Genomic DNA, 27,456 nt, shown 5'->3' on the forward strand with positions numbered 1-27,456 from the left:
TATGTAACCCAAGAAACGCCCTCCTTTTGCTCCGAATAGACACTTCTGGGGATTTAGCTTGACTCCATATTTTCGTAGCATTCGGAAAGTTTCCTCCATGTCTTCGAAGAGATCGGCCGCTCGGGCGGACTTGATAAGAGTGTCGTCCACGTATACTTCTAGATTTCGTCCGATCTGCTCCTTGAACACTTTGTTCATTAGCCGCTGATATGTGGCTCCCGCATTCTTCAATCCGAACGACATCACATTATAGCAATAGGTGCCGTCGGCTGTAACGAAGCTGACTTTTTCTTGATCTTCACGGGCGAGCGACACCTGATGATAGCCTTGGTAAGCGTCGAGCATACATATCAGCTCGCAGCCTGTGGTGGAGTCCACCAGCTGATCGATCCGCGGCAGAGGATAAAAGTCTTTCGGGCAAGCTTTGTTGAGATCCCGAAAATCTATGCACACTCTCCACTTGTTGCCCGACTTGGAGACTAATACTACGTTTGCCAGCCAGCTTGGGAATTGAACCTCGCGTATATGGCCGGCCTCCAAAAGCTTCTCAACTTCCGCCCAGATGATGACATTTTGTTCGGCGCTGAAATCCCTTTTTCTCTGCTTCACCGGCTGAGCGTCCGGTCAGACATGTAGCTCGTGCTGCGCTATGCTCGGCGAAATTTCGGGCAGCTCGTGCGTTGACCAGACGAAGACATCACAGTTTTTCCGGAGGCATTTGATCACTTCCTGTTTCTGGCCTGCCTCCAGGTCGGACGCAACGAACGTTGTGGCCTCCGCTCGGGTCGGGTGAATCTGCACTTCCTCTTTTTCTTCATAAACTAGAGAGGGAGGCTTTTCAGTTATAGCGTTCACCTCGATCCGTGGCGACTTCCGAGCGGAATTGACTTCTACTCGGACCATCTCGACGTAGCATCGCCGAGCTGCTAGTTGATCTCCCCGTACTTCTCCCACTTTGTCCTCGACGGGGAACTTGATCTTCTGGTGGAAGGTGGAGACGGCCGCTCGGAACTCGCTGAGCGCCGGTCGTCCCAAAATGACGTTGGATGATGAGGGAGAGTCGACCACCACGAAGTTTGCTGTATGCGTCCTTCTAAGCGGCTCCTCTCCCAGCGATATGGCCAGCCGAATCTGTCCAATCGGCTGAACTTCATTGCCCGTAAACCCGTAAAGAGGGGTTGTCATGGGCAGCAGCTCGGCGCGGTCAATTTACAGTTGATCGAACGCCTTTTTGAATATGATGTTGACCGAGCTTCCTGTGTCAATAAAAACGCGGTGAATAGTATAGTTGGCTATTACCGCTTTGATGAGCAGAGCGTCGTCGTGGGGCACTTCAAGTCCTTCCAAGTCCCCGGGCCCGAAACTGATTTCGGGTCCACTCGCCCGCTCTTGGCTGCAGCCGACTGCATGGATCTGGAGCTGCCGGACGCTCGCCTTCCTTGCTCGGTTGGAGTCTCCTTCGGTCGGCCCACCAGCTATGATGTTGATCTCGCCCCGGGAAGTGTTGTTTTTTTTTCTTCCTCCCGGGTGAACGGTCTGGGACGTTCCCTAGACATCCGGAGATTCTCCCGCCTCGGAGAGCGATGCCGCTCGGGAATCTGTTGTTGTCGTCTGTCAGCTACCGTCCGATTGGCTTCACAAGGCCTCTGTCGCCTGTCGGCTGATGGCGACCGACGACCGCCGCCTCTGGGAACGGGGTGGGCGATTAGAGGAAGACTACGGCAATCCCTGGTGTTATGTGTGTCCGTCTGATGGAAGGATCAGAATATTGGGGTCCATCTCTTCTTTGGCTTGGGCCGCGCGGCATCTACCTCTTGCACGTGGGACCTAGCATGGGGGGAGCGGATTGCTTCGGCCCTTGGTCCTCTGGGTGGCTGATGAGCAGTGTGCGGCTTCCGTTCGGCAGGAGGAGCCCGCTCGGCTGGAGTTTCTTTTTTCCGGGCCGCTTGCGCTTCGCCCACGTTGATGTATTCGTTGGCCCGGTGTAGCATGTGGTCGTAGTCTCGGGGCGACTTTCGAATGAGTGATCGGAAGAAATCCCCATCCACGAGGCCTTGTGTGAAGGCATTCATCATGGTCTTCGAGGTGGCCGTTGGAATGTCCATGGCCACTTTTTTGAATCGCTGGATGTAGGCTCGCAGCGATTCGCGGGCTTCCTGTTTGATGGCAAACAGACTAACATTGATTTTTTGATAGCGCCGACTACTTGCGAAGTGGTGGAGGAAGGCCGTACGGAAGTCTTTGAAGCTTGTGATAGATCCGTCCGACAACCTCTGAAACCACCGTTGAGCTGATCCGGAGAGGGTGGTGAGGAAAACTCGACACTTCACCCCATCTGTGTATTGATGCAGGGTTGCAGTGTTATCAAATTTACCCAAATGATCATCCGGGTCGCTGGTTTCATTGTACTCGCCGATCGTCGGAGGCACATAGTGCTTGGGCAGAGGGTCTCGTAGAATAGCCTCTGAAAATTGGCGGTTGATCCGTTCGGGCGATGCGTCCGCTCGGGGGGCTTTCCCTTTTCTGCTATCTCGTCTTGGCATTTCATCCGAAGATGATCCCCGATCTCGATTAGTTGCTGTGGCTTCAGGAGTGCGGAATAGAGCTCGGTGGAATGGAACCGTGGCCTGTGGTGCTTCCGCTCGGCCACCTGATGCTGATGTGGCTTGCTGCTCAGGCCGCTCGGCTGGTGCCTTCTGTTTTTGTTCCACAAGCTTAGCGGCCCTCAACTCGATCAGAGCGTCAAGTTCCTCCGTGGAAAGCGTCACCGTGTGCTGTCGTCCAGCCTCATCCATTGTTTCCGTTCGGATGCAGGAGCGTTCCCACAGACGGCGCCAAATTGATCCTGTCCGAAGGCTGAATCAACGGACACTGGGCACGTGGCGCTCTCCGGTTGCTGACGTGGGCCTTCGAATGCTGGTGCAAACTTCCGGCGATCCTGCAAAGAAGTCGGGCCGGGAAGGGGTTCCCGCCGGCGACCCTCCGACGCTCAAGTCAGGCAAGCTAACAGTGAAGAAGTGGCTCCGAAAGTTGTAGAACGCGTACCTCTGGCGAAGTATAAGGCTCCTTATATAGAGCGGTAAAAGAGCTCACACACACTTACCGAGGCAAATACGTGCCCTTAGTCCATACCTCGGTATGTGTTTGTCAGAAAGCTTACCTGACACCATACTGCTACAGTCCCGACACGTCTTCGATGGACAGCAGAACACCTTGCCGCCAGATTTGGAGTATGGCCTAGTCATAGGACTTGACAGCTGTCATAAGATGTTTCTTGTCCTTCTCTCCCTACTCAATGCCGGGACGTCCGGCCGGTCGGCACTCATCTCCCGTCCGGCCAGCCGGCACTCGTCCCACGTCTGGCCGGCCGGCACTCACATCACGTCCGGCCCTCCATATGCATCGGTATGCTGGGGAGATCCTCGGTAAGGTGCTATGTGGGGACTGCTAGCAGTATGTTACTTTATGTCTACGGCTGAGCATGACTTCCGCTCGGCCCTTCGTTACTGTTCAATCGAGCGCCGGAACCCCGACCCCTGGCGGGGCGCCTTTTACCATCGGTTATTTACCGACCGACGGGCCGGAGGGTCAGCCCATCCTTCTCCGGTCAGCTGACCGGTCCGCCCTTCTCCGAATGGCCACCTGGCCCTTTGACTTCCACGTGGCATTGACCCCTCAAAATGGGGGTCCTCTGTTCTAACCGCCGGATCAGAATGAATGCAAAATATGTACTCACCTTCGTTTTAAGCATCATACTCGCAACTAGGGAAGAAGAAGAAAAATATTGATTGGAAAGTGATGTATTATTTTTCGCTAATTGCTAGACTTCAGTGCTTGTATGCATATGCCGCTATAGCTTGCCACATGATGTGACATCATGAGCATGAGCACAAAGGAGGTATAATGTGTTATCCTTGTGATTATCCTGCATGGAAACATCTTGATATTGTATTTCCTTCCTTTGCAAGGGAACCATGTAATATGAGATTAGGACTTTATGCAGATGGATTTCAACCATTTGGTTAGTCGGGATAGCAATATCCATCTTGTCTAGTCATATTAATACTGTACAATTTACCACTATGAATGTACATAAAAGATGAATTTATGTTCCTTACTGTGTTTATTCCTAGTCCAACCAATTCCAAAGATAAGATAGATGCTTTTTTGCAACATCTGATTGCCGAGATGAATGAATTATGGAATGTAGGGTTGTTGACTTATGATATTGCAAGTAAAACTAATTTTACATTATATGCTGCCTTATTATGGATGATCAGTGATTTTTCAGCAAACTCAATATTGTCGGGATGAAGCATGACTGGTAAATTAGCATGCCCACATTGCATGGCAGAGTCTGATGCATTTTCATTACCTTGCAGTGGGAAGGTATTTTGGTTTGATAATTATCGTAAATTTTTATCAGTTGATCACCCTTTAAGGCGAAATAAGAAAAATTTTCTAAAGAATGTTGTAGTTAGAAAATCTCTCCCAATAATTCATGCTTAAGGTGAAGAAATCATTGAACAAATAGATAGTTATGGATTTCTCCTACTATCTCAGCCTAATTTTGATGAGATAAATAAATATCTTGTTAGGATGTGGAAGTGTAGTTAGAAGAAAAAGAGCATTTTCTAGGAGCTGTCTTATTGGAAGTATCTACTTATTTGACATAATATAGATGTGATGCACGTTGAGAAAATTTCTTTGATAATATCTTCAACACTGTGATGAATGTGCCTGGAAGAACTAAAGACACTGTAAAATCACATGAGGAATTAAAAGAACTAGTTAACATACTAGAGTTGCATCAAAATGAAACAACTAATAAATTTACAAAAGATTGTTATACATTGGACAAAGATAACAAACATGCTTTATGTAGTTGGTTGAAAGAAATTAAATTCACAGATGGATATGCTTCGAATATGACTCGATGTGTGGATATGAACAAGTTAAAGATGTTTAGAATGAAGAGTCATGATTGCCACGTATTCATGCAAAGACTTATTCCAATAGCTTTTATGATTTACTTTCCAATAATGTTTGGCAAGCACTTACAGAGTTGAGTCTGTTTTTCAGAGATTTGACAGCAAGGTGTATTATAACGGTTGATATGCTTCGGCTAGAAACAAACATTCCTCTCATACTTTGTAAGCTGGAGCACATATTTCTGCCTAATTTTTTTAATTCAATGAAACATCTACCAGTACATTTACCATATGAGGTACGAATAGCTAGTCTTGTGCAGTACAGATGGATGTATCCATTTGAACGATTTTTGAGAAAATTAAAGAATAATATTTGTAATAAAACAAGAGTTGATGGGTCAATATGTAATGTTTATCTGGTTGAATAAGTACAATATATTTATCCTTTAATATACTAAATTTTTAATTGTAGAAAAAATATATGTGGGAGGATAGACACAAGGCAAATTTGTAGCGACTTGAAATATTTATCGTGCCAAATTGTACAAAGACCTCTTATATTATATAAGAAGGAACAACACAAGGCTAACTTATGTATCCGACGAGATCTGGGGTGCATGGACGACCACTTGGTCTACAGAGAGATGACAGGCAAAAGCTCTAAAAGCTTGAGAAAATAGGAATACAGAGCCAAGTGACCCGAGCATTGGATTCACTCGACATACATCAAGATCCCGATCCATTGTTGAGTATGCTATAGATCTAACGAGTGTAATTTAAAGTTATATAAATAAATTTTTTATTTATTAACAAACTTGTATAATTTTGGCCCAACTTATTTGTATATGGAGGAATGCTCTTTAGAAAGATAACTCACTTGCTTGGAGATCTTTCTCAAGACTTACTAGAGAAAGGATGACACATATGTGATTTTCGATTTAAGAACATTGGAGTTTGAATAATTAATTTTATTATATTTAATCATTAATAATGATTAATTAGCTTTAGTAATTATATACAAGATATAAATCGTATATTTTTTCCATACAGGAGGAAATGACAAGTAGGATGACTCAAGCATCTTAGCCACCAGTAGAGGGAGAGGAGTCACAGGATCTATCCACCTAGCAAATAAATGATATTTATTATGATGTTGTAGGTGAAAGGACAAAGAACTCCTCCCTCTACAGCCTTAGCTCCTAGACTAAGGTGGTATTTGATTGGTTGAGGACTCCTAGGGGGTCGTGCTAATTCTTCTTCTTTTTCTTCTTCGATGGAGTCATTAAGAAAATAAAAGCAAGAATTGAAGACTCAATTGACTATGATGGATCAGAGGTGGACTACTCAGTCAGCGAACAATAAGTAGATATTGGCCCAGATGCGAACAATCATTACTTCATGGGCCCAGTTACAGCTCAAGTCACTAGATGGTATTGAGTCACAGGAGACTCGAGACCCATCATACCTCGCTGATGATTAGATTATTCTGAGGTATGTTCAACTACAACTTGATTTTTTTTATTTATCATACATAAATTTAGTAAAAATATTTATTCTATTTAGATATTTATCTTCAATTGTATTACATTTTTGTCAGGAATATACATTCACCATCATCATCCTCATTGAATATCCAAAATATAATCCAGGTATTTTTTTACATGTAAAATTAGTTATATATTTTTGAGTTATATATTATATTTGTATCAATTTATTTTAATCATAATCTCTTGTATTTGACTTTTATAGGATTGTATTTGAATATATGTGTAGGAGATGTATCATGTAAGTATTTTGAATATTTTATTTTGGACATTAGATACTTGTCATTCACTTTGGATAGTTATGATTCTGTGAGTATTTTGTATTTGGATAGTTATGATTATATTTTGTACTAAATTTTGGATAGTTATGATTGTATTTTGTATTGAATTTTGGATAGTTTGATTGTTTGTATGTTGTTAGCATGTTATATTCGTGAGTATGTTGTATGAATTGTGATTTATGTGTGGATTATGTTTGTGCGTTTGTGATGATTTTTATTGATATGAAAATTGTATATAGGATATGTTGTAAATATACTTTTTTTTTAAAAAAAATTATTTAATTTTACCGACGGAATAAATATTACATCGGTGATTTCCGATGAAAACTACCATTCCATCAGAAAATATCAAATATGTACAGTAGAATTTCGATATAATACCGAATGAATATGTAATTCAGTCATTATTTACCGACTGAATTCCTAATTTCGTCGATAGTTGATCGACTGAATTATAGATTAGTCGATAATTATCAACTGAAATTCAGATTCAGTTGGTATTTTTATTGCTTGAATTTGAATCAGTCAGTAAATTCCGTTATCCCACCGTCTAGATGTGCTGATGGGATAGTATTTCTGTCGTTAACTTCATCGACGGAAATTTAAATTCCATCGGAGAATACAGACTGAATATCAATTCTGTCAGTAAGTTGTATTTTTGACCTAATTGTTTTTGATATTACATATTCTGTCGTTATTCCGTCAGTAAACTCAAATACCGATAGTATTATGATGAAAATTTCAGTCGTTATTTGTTGTTATTTTGTAATGGAATGAATGATGCGAACACTTATGGTCTGTTTGGGAGGAGGTGAGGGAAGGGGAAGGAAGGGGAAGGGAAACTTTGAACCTCGTCTGGGAAGGAGTGAGGAAAGGGAAGGAAATGTAAGGAAGGGTAAGCTTTAACCTTCGTTATCCATGGAAAGAGAGATTTTCTTACATCCCGAATTGGGGTATAAGGAAGGGGAAGGAAAAACAAAATATTTTTTATTCCAATTTTATCCCTGTTCTTAATAGTTTGAGAAATATTTCAATTTCTAATTTTACTATGTCGTCGGAGTTCAATTTCCTCGCCTTCTTCACAGCTCGCTTTCTACCAGATTATTAGAGGAGGGATCCGACACGTCTTCTAACTGAATTGAAGGGAGAAACTATTTTTGTCATCAAAATTTAAGAGGATATCTACTATTTTTTAATTTTTCCATCAAATTTAATAAGTTTTTAAAGAATAAAAATTCTGCATTATCTTTCAAATTTTTTATTTAAGATTTCTAAAATCATTATTTTCATTATTTCCCATTTAATTATTTAATTATCGGTAATTCATTGTTTTGTTATGAATAGTATAAAAAATTAATTTTTTATTAAAAAAATAGCTAATTTAAATGATAATATAAAAATTAATTTTATTATTAAAAATATCTAATTTATATTTATAAAATAAATATTAATATTATAAAATTTTTTTAATTTAAAAAATAAGGATATTTTTGTAACTTTATTTATTTAACCTTCATTCCCTTTCCTTTCCTCCCAAACAAAGTAACATATATTACGTTAATGAACCTTCCATCCCTCCCAAAAAAGGAGAAGTTAAATACTTTACTTTCCCTCACTTCCCCTTCCTTCCCTTCCGTTAATGAACCTTCCCTCATTCTATCCAAACAGAGGATTAGTTAACTAAAAATATTAAAATACATTGTAATAGTGATGAAATATAATTAAAATTTATGATTAATTGTTTTCTATGATTTATGTTTTAAAACCTGAGTAGGCAACTTCAAGAATCTCTCATATTTTCAAGTCAATTAAGCAACAACGGAACAATCTCGATTGCACATAATTATATTTTAAAACCTGAGGCAGAGGCCTCTTGGGCCTCCCTCAGGTCCGGCCCTACGTGGAATGGCTCCTCTCAGTTCACCTTTCTTTCTCTCCGATCCCTCGTCCATTGACAAAGGAACTTGGATCACGCATATGAAATTATATTTAGTCGATTATTGGTTTTCTAAGAACAGATTAGACAAAGCGAGTTATATGCGAACACGTTCTTTGATTGCTAAAATATATGGGAACACGTTCTTTGATCCACCGATCGGGCAAATTTAGTCGTTTACGGTGTTTGCGATCCACCGTTGCCTTTGCCGCGGACGGACGATTCAGGTGTGACAAGAGCCAGCGGCGTGTCCGGCACATCGTACACCGTGGCGTCTCCCGCCTCGGACGCCGCCTCAGTCGTGTTCAATGCGTCGGCCTTGGGATCGTATCGCTGTATCACAAGAACCGACGCAACGGTTGAGAACTCCGGTGAGGCCAGATAGCTCCCCACGGGTCCCAGCTCCGCGCAGTCGGTCCTCTCCACCAGCGGAATCGCCGCCGGAGAGCGGCCAGCCAGGAACAGGTTGTACCGTCGAAGAAGCCCCTTGATGGCAGCTATAATCTTGACCCTGTCCTCCGCCTCCACCTCCTCGTACCTGGCTGACCCTTCCTCCGCCGCCGAGGAAGACGCCATCCTGGCCCTGAAGTTGGCGATGCACTCCTCGTCTTGCTCGAGGTCTTGTGGATTCGTGACCGACGGGGAGAATCGGAGGACCGTGAGGAGGATGCCCGGGTGCTCTGCCATGCGCGCGCCGTAGGCGAGGGCCTCGCGGTCGTCGGGGCCGCCGAAGAAGAGGACAGCGACTTCGAAGGAGACCTCGCTGGAGGGGACTTGAGTGGTGCCGCCGAGGCCTCGGTCGATGAGGATGGCAACGGAGCAGGGGGCTCGACGGAGTAACCGCTGATTGACGAGGTGGTAGGCGTGGCCAGTGGACTCGAGCGTGCCGTCCATACGCTGGACCTTGTGAAAGGGGAGGATAATGAGGGAAGCGCGCTTCCGCTGGGCGCTGGCGATGATGTCTTCGTGGATGGTGTCGAGGTCGGATATGGCCGTGAGGGGGCGGAGGGTGACGGAGCTGAGCTGGCGGTAGGCTTCGAAGGCGATCACCAACTGGTCGGCGTTGCCGCAGCCGCTCGCCTTGTTCCAGAAGGGCAGGCCGTTGCGGCGGGACTTGTGGACCATTGAAATGGCCGAGGAGCGCTCGGATAACTCCATGAGGTGCATGGCGTAGACGGTGAGGCTGCGGCGGCGGGTGCCTCGGGAACACTCCACCAGGCTTATCATGGTGGCGACGTTTCGATCGCTGCGGAAGCATGCCAGCACGCGGAACTCGCTGTCCATGTCGGACCGCTCCACCGTCCGGTGCTTGTATGGCGGCGCCCGCCGCGCTGGCTTGTAGATGGCCATCACGATCGGAGTGGTGATGAAGGTGGTGAACAGCGCCATTAGCACCATGATGGCGAACGTTTCGTCGTTCAGCACCTGTTCGATTATATGCGCGTGAGATTGAGAAAGCAAAGCAGAGAGAAAGAAGAGAGTGCGGTCTTCATGTCGATAGTCCTCGTCAGACCTTGCGATCTCTCCCGATGTTGAGGACGATGAGCTCGACGAGGCCCTTGGTGTTCATGAGGAAGCCGAGTGTGACGGCTTCGCGGACGGGGATCTTGGCAAGGAGGGCGGAGACGATAGTGCCGAGAATCTTGCCGATGCAGGCGTTGGTGATGACGAGGACGAGAAGACCCCAAGAGCGGCCGCCGCTGATGGTGGCGACGTTGGTCTTCAGGCCGCTCGAGACGAAGTAAAGCGGGAGGAAGAGACTGGTGACGAGGTCTTCGATCTTCTCAATCAGGATGCCCGCAAAAGGCCCGTCCTTGGGCACGACGACGCCGATGACGAAGGCGCCGAAGAGGGCGTGGATGCCTATGGCGTCGGTAGCGAACCCGGCAGCGAGGACGATGACGAGGGTGGCGCAGACGTAGGACTCCTTGATGGGCTCGCCTTCCGTGGTGCGGTGGGCCATCCAGTGGAGGACGGGGCGGACGAAGATGACGACGCCCGCCAGGAAGGCGATGCCTGTGAGGAGGACCCAGAGTGATACGATGGGGGACCCGGAGCCAGAGAGGGCGATGGCAAGCGCGAGGAGGACCCAGGCAGCGACGTCGTTGACTGCGGCGGCTGACATGGCCATGCGTCCGAGATCGGTGGTCAGGAGCTTGAGCTCGGCGAGGATGCGAGCGAGGACGGGGAAGGCGGTGATGGAGAGGGCGACGCCCATGAAGACGAGGAACGGGGCCTGGCGCGTGCCCTTGACGATGGTGGAGCTAAGGACGAAGGAGGTGCCGATGCCGAGGGCGAAGGGGAGGGTGATTCCCGCGAGCGCAATGGCCAGGGCGCCCTTTCCCGTCCGGCGGAGGGAGTGGACGTCAAGCTCGAGGCCGACGAGGAAGAGGAAGAAGATGAGGCCGATGTTCGCCAGCGTATCGAGCACCGTCAAGCTCTGCTTCGGGAACACGTTGCTCATGAACCTCTCGTTGCGGCCCAACGCCGACGGCCCGAGAAGAATTCCCCCCTGCGTGCCAATCAAAAATCAATCATGTCGAATTCCATCGGTATTTCTCTGATTTACGTCGTAGACGGAGAGCGACGTACGATGATCTCCGCGACGACGCGGGGCTGCCGCATGGGCCGGAGCAGGAAAGCGAGCCCGTGGGTGACGACGACCACCAGGCAGATCTGGAGGATGATCAGCGGCAGCGCGTGGTGCAGCGGGCTGTCGCCGTCCCACGATCCGTTCGACGTTACCGATATCGGCGCCGGGCAGTTGTTCGCCATCGCCATGCCCCCTCTCTTTGCCTTTACCTCAGTCAGGAATTTGATCGAACACCCGGCGGGTGCCTTGGCTGGGCGGGACTCCGGTTATTTATAATTGGTTATTTATAATTTAGTGGATTCGATAGGACACGTATCGGCACGCATGATTGCTTCGATCTGTTAACACGTTAATTTAATTATGATTTTTCTCCAATTTATTCTTATTTTAATGCTCATCTTTATTGAATGAAGAATGATGATTCTTACTTATTTTACATGTTAAATTATTATTTTTCACTAATGGTAAAAATGACTCATCCTTTAATTCATATTTTATCGACAAAAGGATCTGAGTTGCACCTTTGTTAACCGTGTTGATTTATTTATACTTTGGTTCTGCATATACGCCACAGAAATTGGCTCTTCTTATAAAATTAGTTGAAGGTCCACGGTCGACGTAGAGCAGCGTAGTTTATTGTTGTTTGATCGATTGTAGTTGTTTACATGCCTCTGAATCTCTGAGGTGTGGGACAAACACCATGTGGACCTTTGGCCTTGGTCAAATTCAGTTGGCTCCTTGATTCGAGAGATGGATCATTTTATTTATATTTTATTTATAGGTAGGATCTTATAGACCTTATCTATTATATAGATAGGGTTTATGAGATCCCACCTATTAACAATTATTGGTTCAGGAACATATCAAGGATTACGATTTAAAGGATCCGACTACTTGGATTCAGACTGAGGACCTCAGCTCAGCTCCAAATAAGATCAGTGGAGTGTACACATGCATTGACTTTCAAATACAAATCACTTGCTTCTGTTTAGATCACTCACTTGAATGAATCTCCCATCTAAATAATCTAAAATATAATGCTTTTAATTTTTTTATATTGTGTTCAAGATTAGTATGATTGATCTTGAAGATAGATGATTTTCTCCTGCTGTTCTATTTTTTGCCCATATAGAATTGATTGTTTGAACTCTATATATGACGGATAAATGTCAACAAAGTTAGTCCCAAACCTAGATGAAAGAAGAGGATTGCGTTAAATCATCTTCAATGTCATTAACTAATTACACACGGAATTAGCATAGAGAATTTGATCGACATGGAAGGTTCATTAGAGAAAATTTTATATCATACGTAGACATCCCTACTCATGTGAAAGAGGTTGTGATAGTTTATGAGTTCTGATAACGAGACTAGTGTGACATGACATTTATGGTTAGTTTTTGTCCTCATTAATTACTATAGTATGATGAGACATTGGTTTGTGGTGTATGTAATTGCTAAGTTTTCTTAGGGGGTGTTTGGTTATTTCCTAGGAATAGGAATTGGAATTGGAATGAGAATCATTGTATTATGGAATGAGAATTAGTATGAGTATAGATATCACTCTTAAAAATAATGTTTGGTTAGTTATATATTTTCTATCAGAATAAATCAAAATTTCTTTTTTTTACCCTTAAAGAAAAATAAGAGAAAAAAATTAGATGTGAGAGAAAGATGAATGTGAGAGAAAAATATGATAAAAGAGAATGATGAGAGAGAAAGTATGATGAAAGAGAAGTGTGATGAGAAAGAATGAAGAGAGAGAAAGTGTGATGAGATAAAATGAGAAAAGAGATTGTGATAGGAGAGAGCATGATGAGAGAGAAAATATGATGTGAGAGAACGTATGATATGAGAGGATGAAGAGAGAGAAAATGTAATGAGAAAAAAGAGGAGAGAGTGTGTGATGAGAGAGAAAGTATGATGAGAAAAAAAAGAGAACAGTGAGTGTGATGGGAGAGATTGAGGAGAGAGAAAGTATGATGAGAGAGAATATATTGAGGAAAAAAAATGAGGGAGTGTGACAAGAGAGATTGAGGAGAGAGAAAGTGTGATGAGAGCGAAAGTATAATGAGAAAAAAAGAGAAAAGAGAGTGTGATGGAAGAGATTGAGGAGAGAGAAAGTATGATGAGAGAAAGTATAATGAGAAAAAAAAGAAGGAAGAGAGTGCGATGGAAGAGATTGAGGAGAGAGAAAATATGATGAGAGAGAAAGTATAATGAGAAAAAAAGAGGAAAGAGAGTGTGATAGGAGAGATTAAGGAGAGAAAAAGTGTTTGATAAAATGATGAGAGAGAAAATATGATGAAAGAGAACAAGGAGAGAGAAGTGATATGAAAGAAAGAAATAAATAAATATATTTTGATATTTGATATTAAGGGAGAAAATTTTAGTTTTAGGTCAAGGGTATTTTTGGAATAAGGAAATATTTTAATTGATGAAAATAGGGTAATGACTCATTGAAGGGGAGGTACATGAGAATGAGTTATTATCCAATTTTAAGGATTCATTTCCTTATTTGTATTCTTATTCCTATAATCCAAACATTAACAATGACAATCAATGATTCTTATTCCTATTTCCCACTTCTATTCCCCTAAATCAAACGCCCCCTTATTCTTTTGCTTCCATTAATATTTCTTGTACCATTTGAATCCTTTTAATAGATGTGACTCATATTATTTTAAAATATATTTTTCAAATATTTATATTTATCATTACTGTTTCGATGAAAAGGTTGTTAGAAGAGTCGAACTCGACCACAAAAGTCCTAATTTTTTGATAAAATTCACCTAAAATCATAGGATTCATTAGTGTTTTGTTTTCGTCCCCGGGACAAGGATGAATTGACTAGTGTAGGATAGAGTTGTTATAATTAGTGTTTTGTTTTCTTCATCAAATTACAAAATTCAAAATATATATATATATATATATATATATATATATATATATATATATACACGGCATGAATAGTATGGTTACGTGCGATTTGACTGACTTGGACATGCCACATCAAAGAGAAAACATGTTAAAGGAAAAAAAAATGAAATCCAGTTCCACCGCTACAAATGTTGATCGTCATTTTTTCTCGCACCTCCTGTCGGCTACCGCTAATCTTCACTGGATGTCGATGGATCACCCCCCTAGATCGAGACCGGATTTCGATCGGATCACAACCAGAATCTAGTCGTTTCATGGCCAAAATCGACTGTAATGCTGGGGATATAGCGTTGTTGATTCTAGCCGTCATCCGGCCGAAATCCGATCGTGATCTAGTCAGAATTGCGCCAGAACCCCAAGGGTTCAGATTCCCCCTCAGGGTGTAGTTTCGGTTTGAGCAAGTGGCCGAAGGCTACTGGCGGTGGGTTGGCAGTGGTGGTCAGGTGGCGCCCGAGCGTCAAGCGGAAGGCCTACAAGTAGGTAGCAGTCGGTGGTTTTGGAGCTCATGGTGAGATCGGCGAAAAAGATGAGAAGCATTTTTTTTTTAATAAAAAAAATACGTGGCTTTTCTATAAGAAATGCGCCGCACTCAACCGTATTTAGAGAATCGAAGGTTAAATTCTCTCTTTTTTTTTTTAAATTTATTGATGGATTTCTTTTGACTTTGGATTGGTGAGTACAATTATTGCCAATAAGATTATAATATAATCAATTATTTGGAGTATGAAGATTAATTGGGACCATTTTATTAGTCAACTTTTTTTTGTTTGTTAATAGTCCAATGATGCCATTTGATAGCTGCACTCTTTGGTATTGACCTGGATAATTTTCCTCTAAGTTAATCATTCGTGCTCGCTAGGTCATCCATTGCTTGGTCCAAATTGATACGGGAAGTCAACGGGGTTAGCTACATCGATCCTTAGAAGTCGAACTCATAGAGATCTTTGAGATGGAGAGAGGAAATCTAATCACTTTTGATCAAAAGTCAACTTTTAATTAGTAGGTGAACTGTTCATAGCTATAATTGGAGAGATCCTCTTGACCACGACTCTTGTTTTGTACTTAGATCATAGGTTACTTATAGATAATGATGCGGAGATGAGGAGGAATCTACTATATGAAAAAGGTCATTATCATGATGAAAGTCAAAGTTAAGATAATTAATATTCAAATATTATGTAATGCGGTGATGAAGAGGGGTCTATCCTACGAAAAAGGTCATCATCATGGTGAAAGTCAAAGTCAAGATGATTAATGTTCAGATATCACCAGCCGATCGGGCTAGTGGGTCTCCCGATCAGGAGGAAGGGTGGCCGACTCGACATCACCTATGACTCGGCAACATGTCGAGCACCCGACGCTCAAAAGGGAGCACCAAAGGAGGCGGTGCACAGAAGCAGGATCGAGCAGTGACAGCTGATACGATGCATGTTCGTGGGGTCAGTAAGATGATGTGGTTAGAAGTCGAAATCACAGGATGGTCAGAAGTCAAGCTTACGTGGAGGTCAGAAGTCAAGCTTACATGGAGGTCAGAAGTCAGACTTACGTGGAGGTCAGAAGTCCAACCTCCATGGCCAGGGTCCAAGTCTCAGCTGAGGGGGTGGTCACAAGATAGGAGTATAAGTCGGACAAAGGCCAGCCCTGACAACGGTCAAGGACAGGGCCCACGGGCTCAGTACAGCTGAGGACTGAGCCCACAAGCCAAGGAAAGGTAAAGGAAAGAAGGCCCTTGGCGCAAAATAGATCTGGCGTACAGGTCGGGACATACAAGCCATGGATAACAGTAAACAGAAGCAGGTCGGGAGACAGACCTGGCGTACAGGTCGGGACATACAAGTCATGGATTACAGTAGACAGAAGCAGATCGGGAAACAGAACTGGAGTACAGGTCGGGACGTACAAGCCAGGGATAACAGTAAATAGAAGCAGGGAGCAAAACAAACCTGGCGTACAGGTTGGGACGTTCAAGCCCTGGATAACAGTAAACAGAAGCAGGTCGGGAGACAGACCTGACGTACAGGTCGGGGCATACAAGCCATGGATTACAGTAGGCAGAAGCAGGTCGGAAAACAGGCCTGGTGTACAGGTCGGGACGTACAAGCCATGGATAATAATAAACAGAAGCAGGTCGAGAAACAGACCTGGCGTACAGGTCAGGATGTACAAGCCATGGATAACAGTATACGAAAGCAGGTTGGGAAACAGACCGGTTGGGCAGGTCGGAACGTGCAAGTCATGGATAGCAGTAGACAAATGCAGGATAGGAAACAGATCGGTCGAGCAGGTCGGAACGTACAAGCCATGGATAACAGTAGACGAAAGCAGGTTGGGAAACAGACCGGTCGGGCAGGTCGGGACGTACAAGCCATTGATAACAGTAGACGAAAGCAGGTCGGGAAACAGACCGGTCGGGCAGGTCGGAACGTGAAAGCCATGGATAACAGTAGACAAATACAGGACAGAAAATAGATCGGTCGGCAGGTCGAAACGTACAAACCATGGATAACAGTAGACGAAAGCAGGTCGGGATACAGACCTAGAGTCCAGGCACTATCGGACAAACAAGACAAGGAATCGCAACTGCTCATCAGAAAATGTCAGAGAATCATCAGTGTGTCAGGGAATATGCTAACAGTCGGTGCTCATTCCCACTTTGGTTCTGATGCCAGCCTATCATGAGAAGCCACGTGTCATTCACCGCCAGACAAAGCCTGACAGCCGACATTCCCTGACACCTGCCAAGTCCTAGAAGCATCAGTTGCAGTATAAAAAGGGATGCTTTATACTTTATGCAGGTACGCTCACTCGTCATTTCTCACTAGTCTTTACTTTTCATCCTTTCTCTGTGTTTTTCTGGGGGAAAAGTACCTGACTTGAGCGTCGGAGGGCCTGACCCGGGGACTTTTCCCCTGATTTTTGGTCTCTAACGACTCGTGGGCTCGTCTGAGTGTGCGCAGAGCAGCAGCGTCATCGTCCTGGTCATCTTCCTTCGTTAGCCGCCCGTGCGAACCTTTCAGGGGGTGTCAGGTAGATCCGACGCTTCGGCGACTTTCCGTCAACTTCCAGTACACCAAGGCTCGCCTCCATCCGACTCAGCTTCCGGACGGGATCAACAGCAATCTTTGACATCAGTTGAGCGGACAGCAGAACGGAGGTCGAGCCGCTATCCTGCTCGGCTCAGTGACAGATAGTGCAGGACGATGGAGCTCAGCCGAGTGGCTATCTCGCTTGACCCAGTGGCAGCATGGGACATCGGAATCCCAATCGAGCGCCCATCCTGCTTAGCCCAACAATAGACAAAGCACGCTATCTTTCGACATCCTTTTGGGAGCTAGTGTCGCTAACAGGTGGCATGGTCAGACATAAGATCATACGGCGGAAGCTTCCACTGTCACTTCAGAGATATACTTGGCCTGTTAAGGTATTGTGTTAAGGGCACTTTACTGACTTGTCTTTTCAGGAAAAGCTTGGGAAGCGTGCTTGCTTTGAGAAGCGTGCATGCGCGTTACAAGAGCCCTATATAAAGAGAGGTCCAGACATCAGCGGAGGTATACGATATTCTACTGTTGCACTACAGTTCGCGCTGCTTATTCTTCTTCTTGCTTCGCTGGAGATTGACTTGAACGTTGGAGGGCCATCGCCTAGGACCCCTTCCTTGGCTCGGCTCTGACACTGCTTGTGTTGCAGGATGGAGCGGGGTCCACTAGAGGTCAACAAGAGTGCCGCATCCTCAGCATCCATCTCATCGACTTTCGAACAAAATCAAATATGATTTCATGAATCCCATCTATCTAACAAGTGGGACTATGGAACCTCCCATCTATGAATGAATTGATCCATCCTCTAGACTAAAAAGTACGGTTCAGGGTATCCGTGCTCCCTCTGGTCTACTTTTTTAGACAAGGGAATGATCCACAATATAATTGTGGTTGGATTGTGATCATGATTCGATTGTAATTGACTGTGATATCTTGTTGGATTTGCCTTCCTATCCATGTTGTAGTTTGGATCGGAGTAGGTGGCCGAAGGCTGTTGGCGGTGGAAAGGTGGTTGGGTATTCAGGCAGTGGACGGGGCAATCTCCGGCTCCCTAGCTCGATCTAAACTATAATTTGGATGATAATGTAAATTTAAAAAGAAATTATAACCAATTACGATCGACTACAATCTGATCATAATTATATCACAAGCCATTCTTTAATAATAATTGATCCGACGGTTAGAACAGGGGACCTCCATTTTGAGGGGTCAACGCCACGTGGAAGTCAAAGGTCCAGGTGGTCCATCGGAGAAGGATGAGCCGATCGGATTCATACGAGAAGGACGGACCGATTGACCGACAAGAGAACGATGGGCTGACCTCCCGACCGGCCGACCGGTGAATAACCGATGGCAAAAGGCGTCCCGACAGGAGTCGGGATTCCGACGCTCGATTGAACAGTAGCGAAGGGCCGAGCGGAAGTTATGCTCGACCGAAGACAAGGTGACACTGCTAGCAGTCCCCACAGCATCTTACCGAGGATCTCCCAGCATACCGAGGCATACGGAGAGTCGGACGGGATGTGAGTGCCGTCCGGCCGGGTGTAAGATGAGTGCCGGCCTGCCGGACGCCCCGTCCAGCCGGCCGGCCGGACACCCCGTCACGGGGTAGGGAGAGAAGGACAATTTATATCTTATGACAGCTGTCAAGTCCTATGACTAGGCCATACTCTTAATCTGGCGACGAAGTGTTCTGCTGTCCCATCGAAAGCGTGTCTGGACTGTAGCAGTATGGTGTCAGGTAAGCTCTCTGACAAACACATATCGAGGTATGAGCTAAGAACACGTGTTTGCCTCGGTATGTGTGCGTGAGTTCTTTCACCGCTCTATATAAGGAGCCCTATACTTCGCTGGAGGTACGCGTTCTACAACTTTGGGAGCCACTTCTTCACTGTTCGCTTACCTGACTTGTGCGTCGGAGGGTCACCGCCGGGAACCCCTTCCCGGCCCGACTTCTGTGCAGGTTCACCGGAGTTTCGTACGACCAATCGGAGATCCACGCCAGTAACTCGGAGAGCGCCACGTGTCCAGCGTCCATTGATTCAACTTTCGGACAGGATCAACAACAATAATAATAATAATAATAATAATAATAATAATAATAATAATAAATGGACTCCGGTCTTCTATTATCTGATGTAACAAGCAATTTATTAAATAACGTATATACGAGAAAATAAAAAAAAACGTTATTTAACAAATTACTGGTAGACATATTTGAAATCACTGAGTGAATTTAATCCAATTGATTTATCATACGGAAAAAACCAAACTTTAATTGTTTGTATTAAAAAATATATTTTTTATTAAAAATTTCTAATGTTAAATTTCATATAAAGTAAATTTTTAATATATTTTTTTTAAATATGCACAATGCTTTTTTCCCTCACTCTTATCTTGGGTTGTAAATAAAATAATTCGATGTTGGATTTAACAAAAATTTATTTATATTCATTTAATACACATAAAATTAATTAAATAAATATTTATTAATATTCATGAATAATATACATAAACAATATTTATAAACTACATTGATAAATAATGTTTAAATAAAATTTTAAAATAAATAACTTAATAAGCTAAGTAATCAATTAAATAAATAAAAATTTAAAACAATCAAATAAATTTGATTTACGAGCTTAATATCATCTAAATAAACTAAGTTTACACTCAAAAAATAAATAAAGTCAAACTTAACATTCATTTTAATAACTTGATTTATTTTAAAAAATATTTGACTAAACTTAGTTCGTATAATTTAAAAATTATTTTAAGAGCTTATAAGTTATTAGCATGTATAATTTAAAAATTATTTTAAGAATTTATAAATTGTTAGATCTTATTTAAAAAATAAAATATTAAAATATTTGAATGAATTTATTACAATAACCTATAGGTATTGTCATTGTTGTGTTTAGTATTATAAAATTTTTTATTAATAAAATTATCAAAAAAAAGATACAATATTATTAATAGAGGATTTTAAACTTTTTATTAATAGAAAATTTTGAACAAATTTTTACACCAGGAGAAAAAAAATTAAAAAGAAGTATTGATGGAGAAAATGACACAGCGTTGAAAAAAATTCGACATTAGCTTAGACTCAACTTAACTTGATTACCTTATCGAATAAATTTGATCCCACAGCTTGACTCAGCTTATTAATCCTACTAATACTATTGCCAAGATCAAATATCTATTAGCAAGAGCAAGAAGAAATAAAGTAATTAATACTTCAGATATAGAATGAAGAAGCACCGGCATTTGCTTATTGAAACAGAAAATTTTATAAGTTCAGCAAAAGAGATCAGATCAGATTGTTTCTACAAAAGCTCATACGGTGAGCATCAAACTGATGTCCATGACCTTATACCCTGAGGCCTCTGGGCAGAGGCGAGTTCCACCGACACGATGAACACTGACTTGCTGGCTTCCCTCAGATAGCGAACATCGCCGTTCATGAGCTTCAGCAGTTTCCGGCAGACTAGAAGACTGAGCCCCTCCTCAGACGGGGCCTCGCTATTTCCAAACATCTGGGACAGCAGTTCTTCTGGCACTCCGCCACCAGAATGTGTTATCCTAAGAGTCAAGAATGTAGGATTAAGATGACAAGGGGCACAAAACGAGCAAATTCGATGGCTAAAACTTCACGATATATTACTCCACATGGCCTAAGTTGTAACAAAAAGAAAACAACAATATGAACTGAGGAACCAGGAATATGCCGATGGGCCAGTATTTGTCGACTCGTAATGACAAATGATCCTAAAGTATGTAATTCCCTCCCCTCTATTGTATGAATAGTGTAGGTCGATTTAAGGGGTTACATTGGCAAAACCCTCTATTGTATTTAAACTCTGATATCAACATGACCATTGATGACTGACTACTCTAGCTGTTGTTGTAATGATCATAATTCTCAAGGTCCATCTTGAAAGGAATCCTCTGATCTTGAGAATTTGTAGATCTGACCAAATGTTTTCTCGTACAACCGAAGCAGAAACAAAATCCAGAAAAGAAGAGAGTCCAACAACCACCAACCAATTATTTCTGGAACAGAAGAGCTTGGGATGATCAATCGAGCCTTAGGGACCAACTAGAAGGGAAAAGAGGCATTAAAATGGGACAGAGAGAGCTTCACCACCATTAATGCAAATGCAATTTAGCCAAACAAAAACAGGAGCTGCTCCTTGTTGCTCGAGGAGCATCTTTCGGCGGATAAAAGAATGTCAAAAAGGTTTTGCTCCGAAAGCTAGTCCCTCACCAATCTAGACTAAATCCTACTTCCTAGGCATGTCAAGCACTCAGCCAAGTCTTGGTCACAGTCGAAGTCCCTATCGATGAGGGAATGCACCATCTACTAAACCACCAACATACTGCAGCTCAGTGAATAATTCATGTTTCTTAGCATCCGACTGAATGCGATAGACATTTATGAATGCTATAATCTGAGGTGAGCATGGATAAGCTAGGGAGATCAAGACAGTAGAATTAAGTTCATATGAATGCCGCTATTGGTCAATCTTGGCACATAAGTGCAAGCCGAACCTCCCAACTTGCCACAAGCAAGCCAAGACCAACTGAGAAGCAAAGTCCATAATGAGAATACCTTGGTCAATCTTGGTCACCTTAATCTACTCGTCCCCCCGCGAGTATCCGGTCACCCGACTTACCTTTAACTTCATTTAAGACCACCTCACATTACATCTGCTCCGGATCATAGCTCTGATACCATTTGTTGTGCCCAAAGGATATCCACATATCTCCACAATGACATGATATTGTCCACTTTCGACCTAGGCCTTCATGACTTTGCTCTTGGATTCTTTCCAAAAAGTCTCATGCCAATGGAGATATCCTACATCCTTTTAAATTCATGATCTTTACCAAATCTTCCAATGTGAGACTTTGATTGAATCCCAACACTTCCAACGACAATTCTACTTGAATAAAAAACTTCAGCTACATATTGTTTAGACAGAGGGTGAATGACCACCAATCCTTTCCTTTTCTCGTGATGATCATAGTGAGCTCGAGAATACCCATAGTTTGGTCCTCCGTGGCAATGGCGGATGCAAGATTACGAGTTTAGAAGGTAATGCCTTTTCAACAAAACCGTTGTGCCAAGCTAAGTGGTCAGAACGATTGCAAACCATTCCAAAATCTCTAGGCCTAGAACCTGAGACAAATTCTGAATGATTGTGTATTCCACATCTTTGCACTTGACACTAGTCCAGTTGAAGAGTCATGGCAGAGTCCAAATATAAAGCATGAGAAAATGGTCTAACAAATTAAATGTTTATGTTTATGTGAATAACTATTACAAACAACATTAAGACTACTATTTCACAAATATCTAAAGTTTGTAACTTTCTACTGATAAGTGATTCACTAGTAAATTAATGATACAACTCATGAGCATGAAGTTTGATGGGTGAAGAGTATGCAAAAGCTTATCATTAAGAAGACTAATATTGCAAAAAGATTGAAGACCTTAGAAATGGTTGAAAATGACTCCTTGGTTCAATTTATTAAGAATTGACCAGTAAGATTATTCAAGAGGAAAATTAAACTTCAGAATTTAGAAAGTCATTCCATGAACCTCACTATTCAAGGAGTTGGTAGATTTCTGAAAGCGAAGTGAAAGCAAAAGCCAAAAGTTTTAAGAAAAATAAAAGATTTGTCAAAGCTGCTCAGGTTGATAAAAAGGAACAAATTATTGACAAATACTAGTTCTGTAAACTGAAAATTCATGACCTAAAAGGTTTTGGAAAACTCTAAGCAGGAACTTCAGTAAAATGAGAGCCCGAAGGCATGCAAAATTATCGCAAAATGCAAGAACAAGTAAATGGCGACTTAAGCAATTTAATAGCAAAATTTTGGTCATAAAATGATCATTAAAACAAGATGCACAACCTAAAAGTCGTTACCGTATCATACCTCAGTTCAAGATGTATAACATGAAGAGATTTTCCCAACTGATCTTTGGCAAGATTAACGGCAAGCTCAATCTGACCACCAGCAGGGGAGGACTTAACAGACAAGAGCAAGAAATCGGCCAGTATTTGCTGAAGCCTAAGATTGTCACCATAAACACCCTCATTCATGGAGTCACCAGATATGTCGTAGATTATGCTGACTCCCTTTGCCTCACTAGCAATCATGACTTGGCTTACAGCAGTGACCACCACATCCTGGAGTGCAAACTCGACCATTTCGAGATCCAACCAACTGAATGCACGACAAAAAGGAAGAAGATCAAGACTAAAAAATAAACTGAATGGTTAGAGTTAGTTGTAGGATGAACAATACCTATCCATGATGCTCTCTAGATCCAAGTCATTGAGAATCTTATTTATCTGGCGCTGACACATAGTTCCAGTGTCGAGAAGTTGCTTCTGTTCATTGCACAATTCGGTATCTTCAAGTAACTTTCTTGTGTACATGATACCGGAAAGGGGATTCCTGATCTCATGCCTTATGTAAGAAAGTGCCTTCAATCTTTTCATCACGGCCTGTTCAGAAATTTGCTTCACATGGAGGACATGTTGCAGCTCATGGCTAGCAATGTGCAAAAAGCAAAAGATCCCTCTAATGACCCCTTCCTCGTCGACTTTCTTGCTCACCGACAATAGGCACTCTACAACCTTACCGTCGCGATTGATAAAACTAAAGGGAGACTTCTCGGTTTCCTGCCCAGTCATTGCATTGTTAACAATGATGCTGAGGTTCACATAGGCATCTTGACTCTTCATTCTGCAGAACGCAACATGACTTCCAAAAACCTCACCTAATAACATTTTATCAATCACTTCGTCTCTCTGCCATCCCGATAACTTGGTCATAGCTGCATTCCATTCCGAACACCATCCAAAAGCATCTGCACCGAATATCGGAGGAATCAGCGGGCTCGGATTGTGGATAATGGCTTTATAGTCTCCTTCAATCCGAGTGAACTTGTCCATCGCCATCTTATGACTAGTCATGTCTTGAGCCACAAAGCAAACACCAACTACGTTATCCTCGACATCACGACTCGCACAAGCATTCACAACCAATATGACCGGACCTTCGTCCTCCTTGGGACCATAAGTTTTCATTTGAAATTGCACATTTTGTTCCTCCTTCCCTGAATAACAAAAAGGAGATGTAACTTTATAATTGTTTCGAGGTGAAACAGAGGAGCGTAACCTTTACCTTGTAATGCCAAGTGAAGCATCCTCCTCACAGCATCGACCGAGCATTCTTCGACAAGTCCAAGTAAATGTTTCCCTATGGCCTTATCAACTGAAAGACCTGTAAGTTCAGCAATTTTGAGATTCCACCCATTTACGATACCATCGATATCTACAGCCAAAATTGGGGCGGTAGCTGTTTCGATTAGGCGGACCATTTCATTCGTCACTGCCTGTAGCTCCACCAGGCCTTCTAGCTTTAGGTCATTGATCTTGGAATCTAAAGTTTCCTGTTTGTTCAAATTGCCAGCTTCATTCAGAGTCCCCCTTAGTATAAGCTGCAGTGAGTGGATGGCATCCATCTCGTAGTCCATCCAAGAAGAGCTTTTCATTTTTACGACTTCAAGGAAAGCTTTGAACGACGATCTGGGGTGCATTCTCCGGCCATCATCCTTGTCAGCAGGGTCATGTTTCGCACCTCCCCATCGAACTTCAGAAGCGGTATGGGATCTGAACCAAAAGAGGACATCCTTAGAAGTTATCCTTGCAGCAGCCATTCCACAAGCATCATCACCAAGAGCTGAAGCACCCGGATATCCGGCATCCGAGAGGCTATCAGTACTCAAACCTGTCGAATCCATGTGATTCTCCGTGAGCCAGTAGGCGATGTCGCGAATCTGCGATTCAGTAGGCACCAAACCGAGTCGCCAGATCTTGTTCTGGTAAAGAAGTGCAGCACCATCACATTTTACCAGATCCATGATATTTGGAGTCTGAGTTACAATTCCTACAGGCGAAGTTTCTTTGAGGAGCATATCGCAGAGCAGGGTTTGGGTGCGCAGGATGTTCTTCTCTCGAATCTGGTTCTCTAGCTCGAACTCCTTGCTCACATGAATGGCGAACACCTGCATTAGGAACTCACAGGCATATCTCAAGGGGAAAGGTACAAACCTGGGGCTCTCGTTGTGGCACACGACGAGGCCCCAAAGCCTCTTCCTCTTCTGTTGCTGTTGCTCAGTCTCCGCGTCCTCGTTCTCTCCACTTTCGTTGACAGCCACGGCCATAACCAGCGATGCGATCGAGTTCATGTTCTCCATGTACTGCAAGTGACAGCTATGCGGTGCTCTGAGGGTGGAGCCGCAGAAGGTGATGTCGAAGGGAAGCTTGTCGTCTTGGTAGATCTTCACCGGCTTGGCGCGGCAATCGCAGATGATTCGCACTTTGTTCTTCATGAAAAGAAACCGAGCAGCCTGGGGAATGTCAGTCGCGGGATAATGCAGTCCCAGGTAAGGTTCGAGACCGGGTTTTGTGATCTCCGCGAAGACCTCGCCATGGTCGTCGTCGTGGAACTTGTAAACCATCACCCTGTCGTAGCCGGTGAGATCGAACACCTCTTCTATTACGGTATTGCAGAGCCTCTGCATGTTGCCACCGGGTAAAGATTGAAGCTTGGCTATGGCTTTTGCGGCGAGCTTGTAGGACTGCAGAGCGCCGGCGGCGGTCATGGGCACCTCGCTGGGCTTCACTGGCTCGAAGTCGATGATCAAGCAGCCGGTGACGCGATGCACGATAGCGTAGAAGGGCTTGCCGGATGTCTTGCAGTGGACTAGGATGGGGTTGAGGAGGGAGACCTCCACGAAGCCGAGGGCCTTCTGCAGCGCCGCCGTGCTAGGGGAGGTGAAGAGGGAGCGGACGTCGGTGCCGATGCCGAGCGTCGGGTGGTCGCCGACACTGGGGACGGTGTGGCTGACCATGGTAAGCATCTCCGGAGCGTTCTCGCTGTAGGCGATCACCTTGAAGGCCTTCTCGTCGAGAGCCAACAGGCATCCGAAGGGCTGGATGAGCTTCCCCTTCTGGATGTGCTGCAGGTAGGCCGTCACCTTCTCGCTCCGCCGCTCCTCCCCCGGCGTCTCGCGCAGCGCCGACACCGACTGCGAGTAGTCGAAGGACCCGCCGTACTCCTCGAATTCGGCGTCGAGCTTTGCGTCCACGGTGGTCTGCGCCACTATCCGCGCGCTGTGCCAGCTCCTGCTCGAGCTGGTGGACGACTGCGACGGCCGCGACGGCCGCGACGACGACATCTCCCTCACCGGCGTACAAGGCGGCGCCTTCGAGGATCAATCGCTGAAAGCTCCTACTGCAACGACCATTGGAGACTAGAAATCGATAGCAGAAAACAAGATCGGAATAAAATAAACAGACCTTTTACCGAGAAACAGCAGGCAAGCACTACGCTGATCTTCTCCCAATGGTTAAGATTGAAGTTTGAAATAAAATAAGAACAGGAACAACTTTTTTGGCCCCCTTTTTCGGAGGCTTTGAGCATGGCCCCAAGAACCAGTTGGCGTACGACTGTCCCCGATCTCGGTGCTCCCTCCTCCTTCCCCGAGAGAGGTAATGGGAGCTCCCGCTCACCAGAAGAGATAAGAGCACCAAGAAGGGCGTGCGGGCGGGCGCAGGGGAGAGTGTCGGCTCGTGCCTGACTCCACCTTTCGGGGACCGCTGACTCGAACCCATGTCCCTGCCCACGAGTCACAGCGATCCACTCGCGCCATTCCAGAACAGTGTCCGTGCAATTAAACTCGCGAAAAATTAATTAATTTTTGTCCCTCATCCGAGCGAGCTGCTACTGCCTAGTAGATAGATCTCCTCGCCCCGTTTGACCTAATTGCTTAAGTTTTCACCAGAGTAAACGTCAATTACAGGAGGCAAAAGGCGTGCCAGCGCTCGGAGACGCCGCCACCGCCATTGCCATCTTCGTCGGCCGCCGAAACAGAGAGGCGCTAAAACGAAGATTTCGGAGCCAGGCGTCGAGCGCCGGTTGGATCGAGCCGCGGGTCCAGCCAATATCAACTAGATTTCTCAGGATCTACCCCGAGCGCCGACGTCACCCACTGGGGCCGGCAGCTGGGGCCCGGCAGGTGGGGGTGACGTGGGGTTTCACGTGAAGATGGGTGCCATGCCAGAACTCCCATTCCCAATTAATTAGTTTGGCAGTGGCTCTGAAGGAAAACA

General features: G+C 44.2%; 2 protein-coding genes across 4 annotated transcripts; both read right to left on the bottom strand.

Moving 5' to 3' along the window:
- Window positions 1-8,739: 8,739 nt before the first annotated feature.
- On the bottom strand, window positions 8,740-11,626 carry LOC122041771 (cation/H(+) antiporter 19-like). Its single transcript, XM_042601561.1, has 3 exons — window positions 11,285-11,626; window positions 10,206-11,204; window positions 8,740-10,117 (listed from the first exon to the last, which is right to left on the bottom strand). Exons 1-3 carry the CDS (start codon window positions 11,471-11,473, stop codon window positions 8,870-8,872), a joined length of 2,436 nt encoding a protein of 811 aa, XP_042457495.1. The 5' UTR covers window positions 11,474-11,626; the 3' UTR covers window positions 8,740-8,869.
- An 8,882-nt stretch (window positions 11,627-20,508) lies between these two features.
- LOC122041772 (phytochrome A-like) lies at window positions 20,509-26,917 on the bottom strand. 3 transcript variants are annotated; one of them, XM_042601563.1, is made up of 5 exons: window positions 26,651-26,917; window positions 24,464-26,578; window positions 23,579-24,395; window positions 23,207-23,497; window positions 20,509-20,845 (listed from the first exon to the last, which is right to left on the bottom strand). In XM_042601563.1, the coding sequence occupies exons 2-5, from the start codon at window positions 26,520-26,522 to the stop codon at window positions 20,614-20,616; spliced, it is 3,399 nt and encodes a 1,132-aa protein (XP_042457497.1). In that variant the 5' UTR covers window positions 26,523-26,578; window positions 26,651-26,917; the 3' UTR covers window positions 20,509-20,613. The 3 variants fall into 3 exon arrangements, with proteins under 3 accessions (XP_042457497.1, XP_042457498.1, XP_042457496.1); XM_042601564.1 differs by having other exon boundaries at window positions 24,464-26,575; window positions 26,644-26,917; XM_042601562.1 differs by having other exon boundaries at window positions 26,644-26,916.
- Between the last annotated feature and the right edge of the window lie 539 nt (window positions 26,918-27,456).

Source organism: Zingiber officinale, chromosome 2A (genome assembly GCF_018446385.1).
Source record: "Zingiber officinale cultivar Zhangliang chromosome 2A, Zo_v1.1, whole genome shotgun sequence".
Taxonomy (NCBI): Eukaryota; Viridiplantae; Streptophyta; class Magnoliopsida; order Zingiberales; family Zingiberaceae; genus Zingiber; species Zingiber officinale.

Coding starts and splice junctions, on each gene's coding strand:
- LOC122041771 (XM_042601561.1), bottom strand. CDS start 11,473: ATGGCGATGGCGAACAACTGCCCGGCGCCGATATCGGTAACGTCGAAC. Junction 11,205..11,284: donor GCGTCGTCGCGGAGATCATC/GTACGTCGCTCT, acceptor ATTGGCACGCAG/GGGGGAATTCTTCTCGGGCC. Junction 10,118..10,205: donor ACATCGGGAGAGATCGCAAG/GTCTGACGAGGA, acceptor ATAATCGAACAG/GTGCTGAACGACGAAACGTT.
- LOC122041772 (XM_042601563.1), bottom strand. CDS start 26,522: ATGTCGTCGTCGCGGCCGTCGCGGCCGTCGCAGTCGTCCACCAGCTCG. Junction 24,396..24,463: donor GCTTCACTTGGCATTACAAG/GTAAAGGTTACG, acceptor TTTGTTATTCAG/GGAAGGAGGAACAAAATGTG. Junction 23,498..23,578: donor CTAGAGAGCATCATGGATAG/GTATTGTTCATC, acceptor TCGTGCATTCAG/TTGGTTGGATCTCGAAATGG.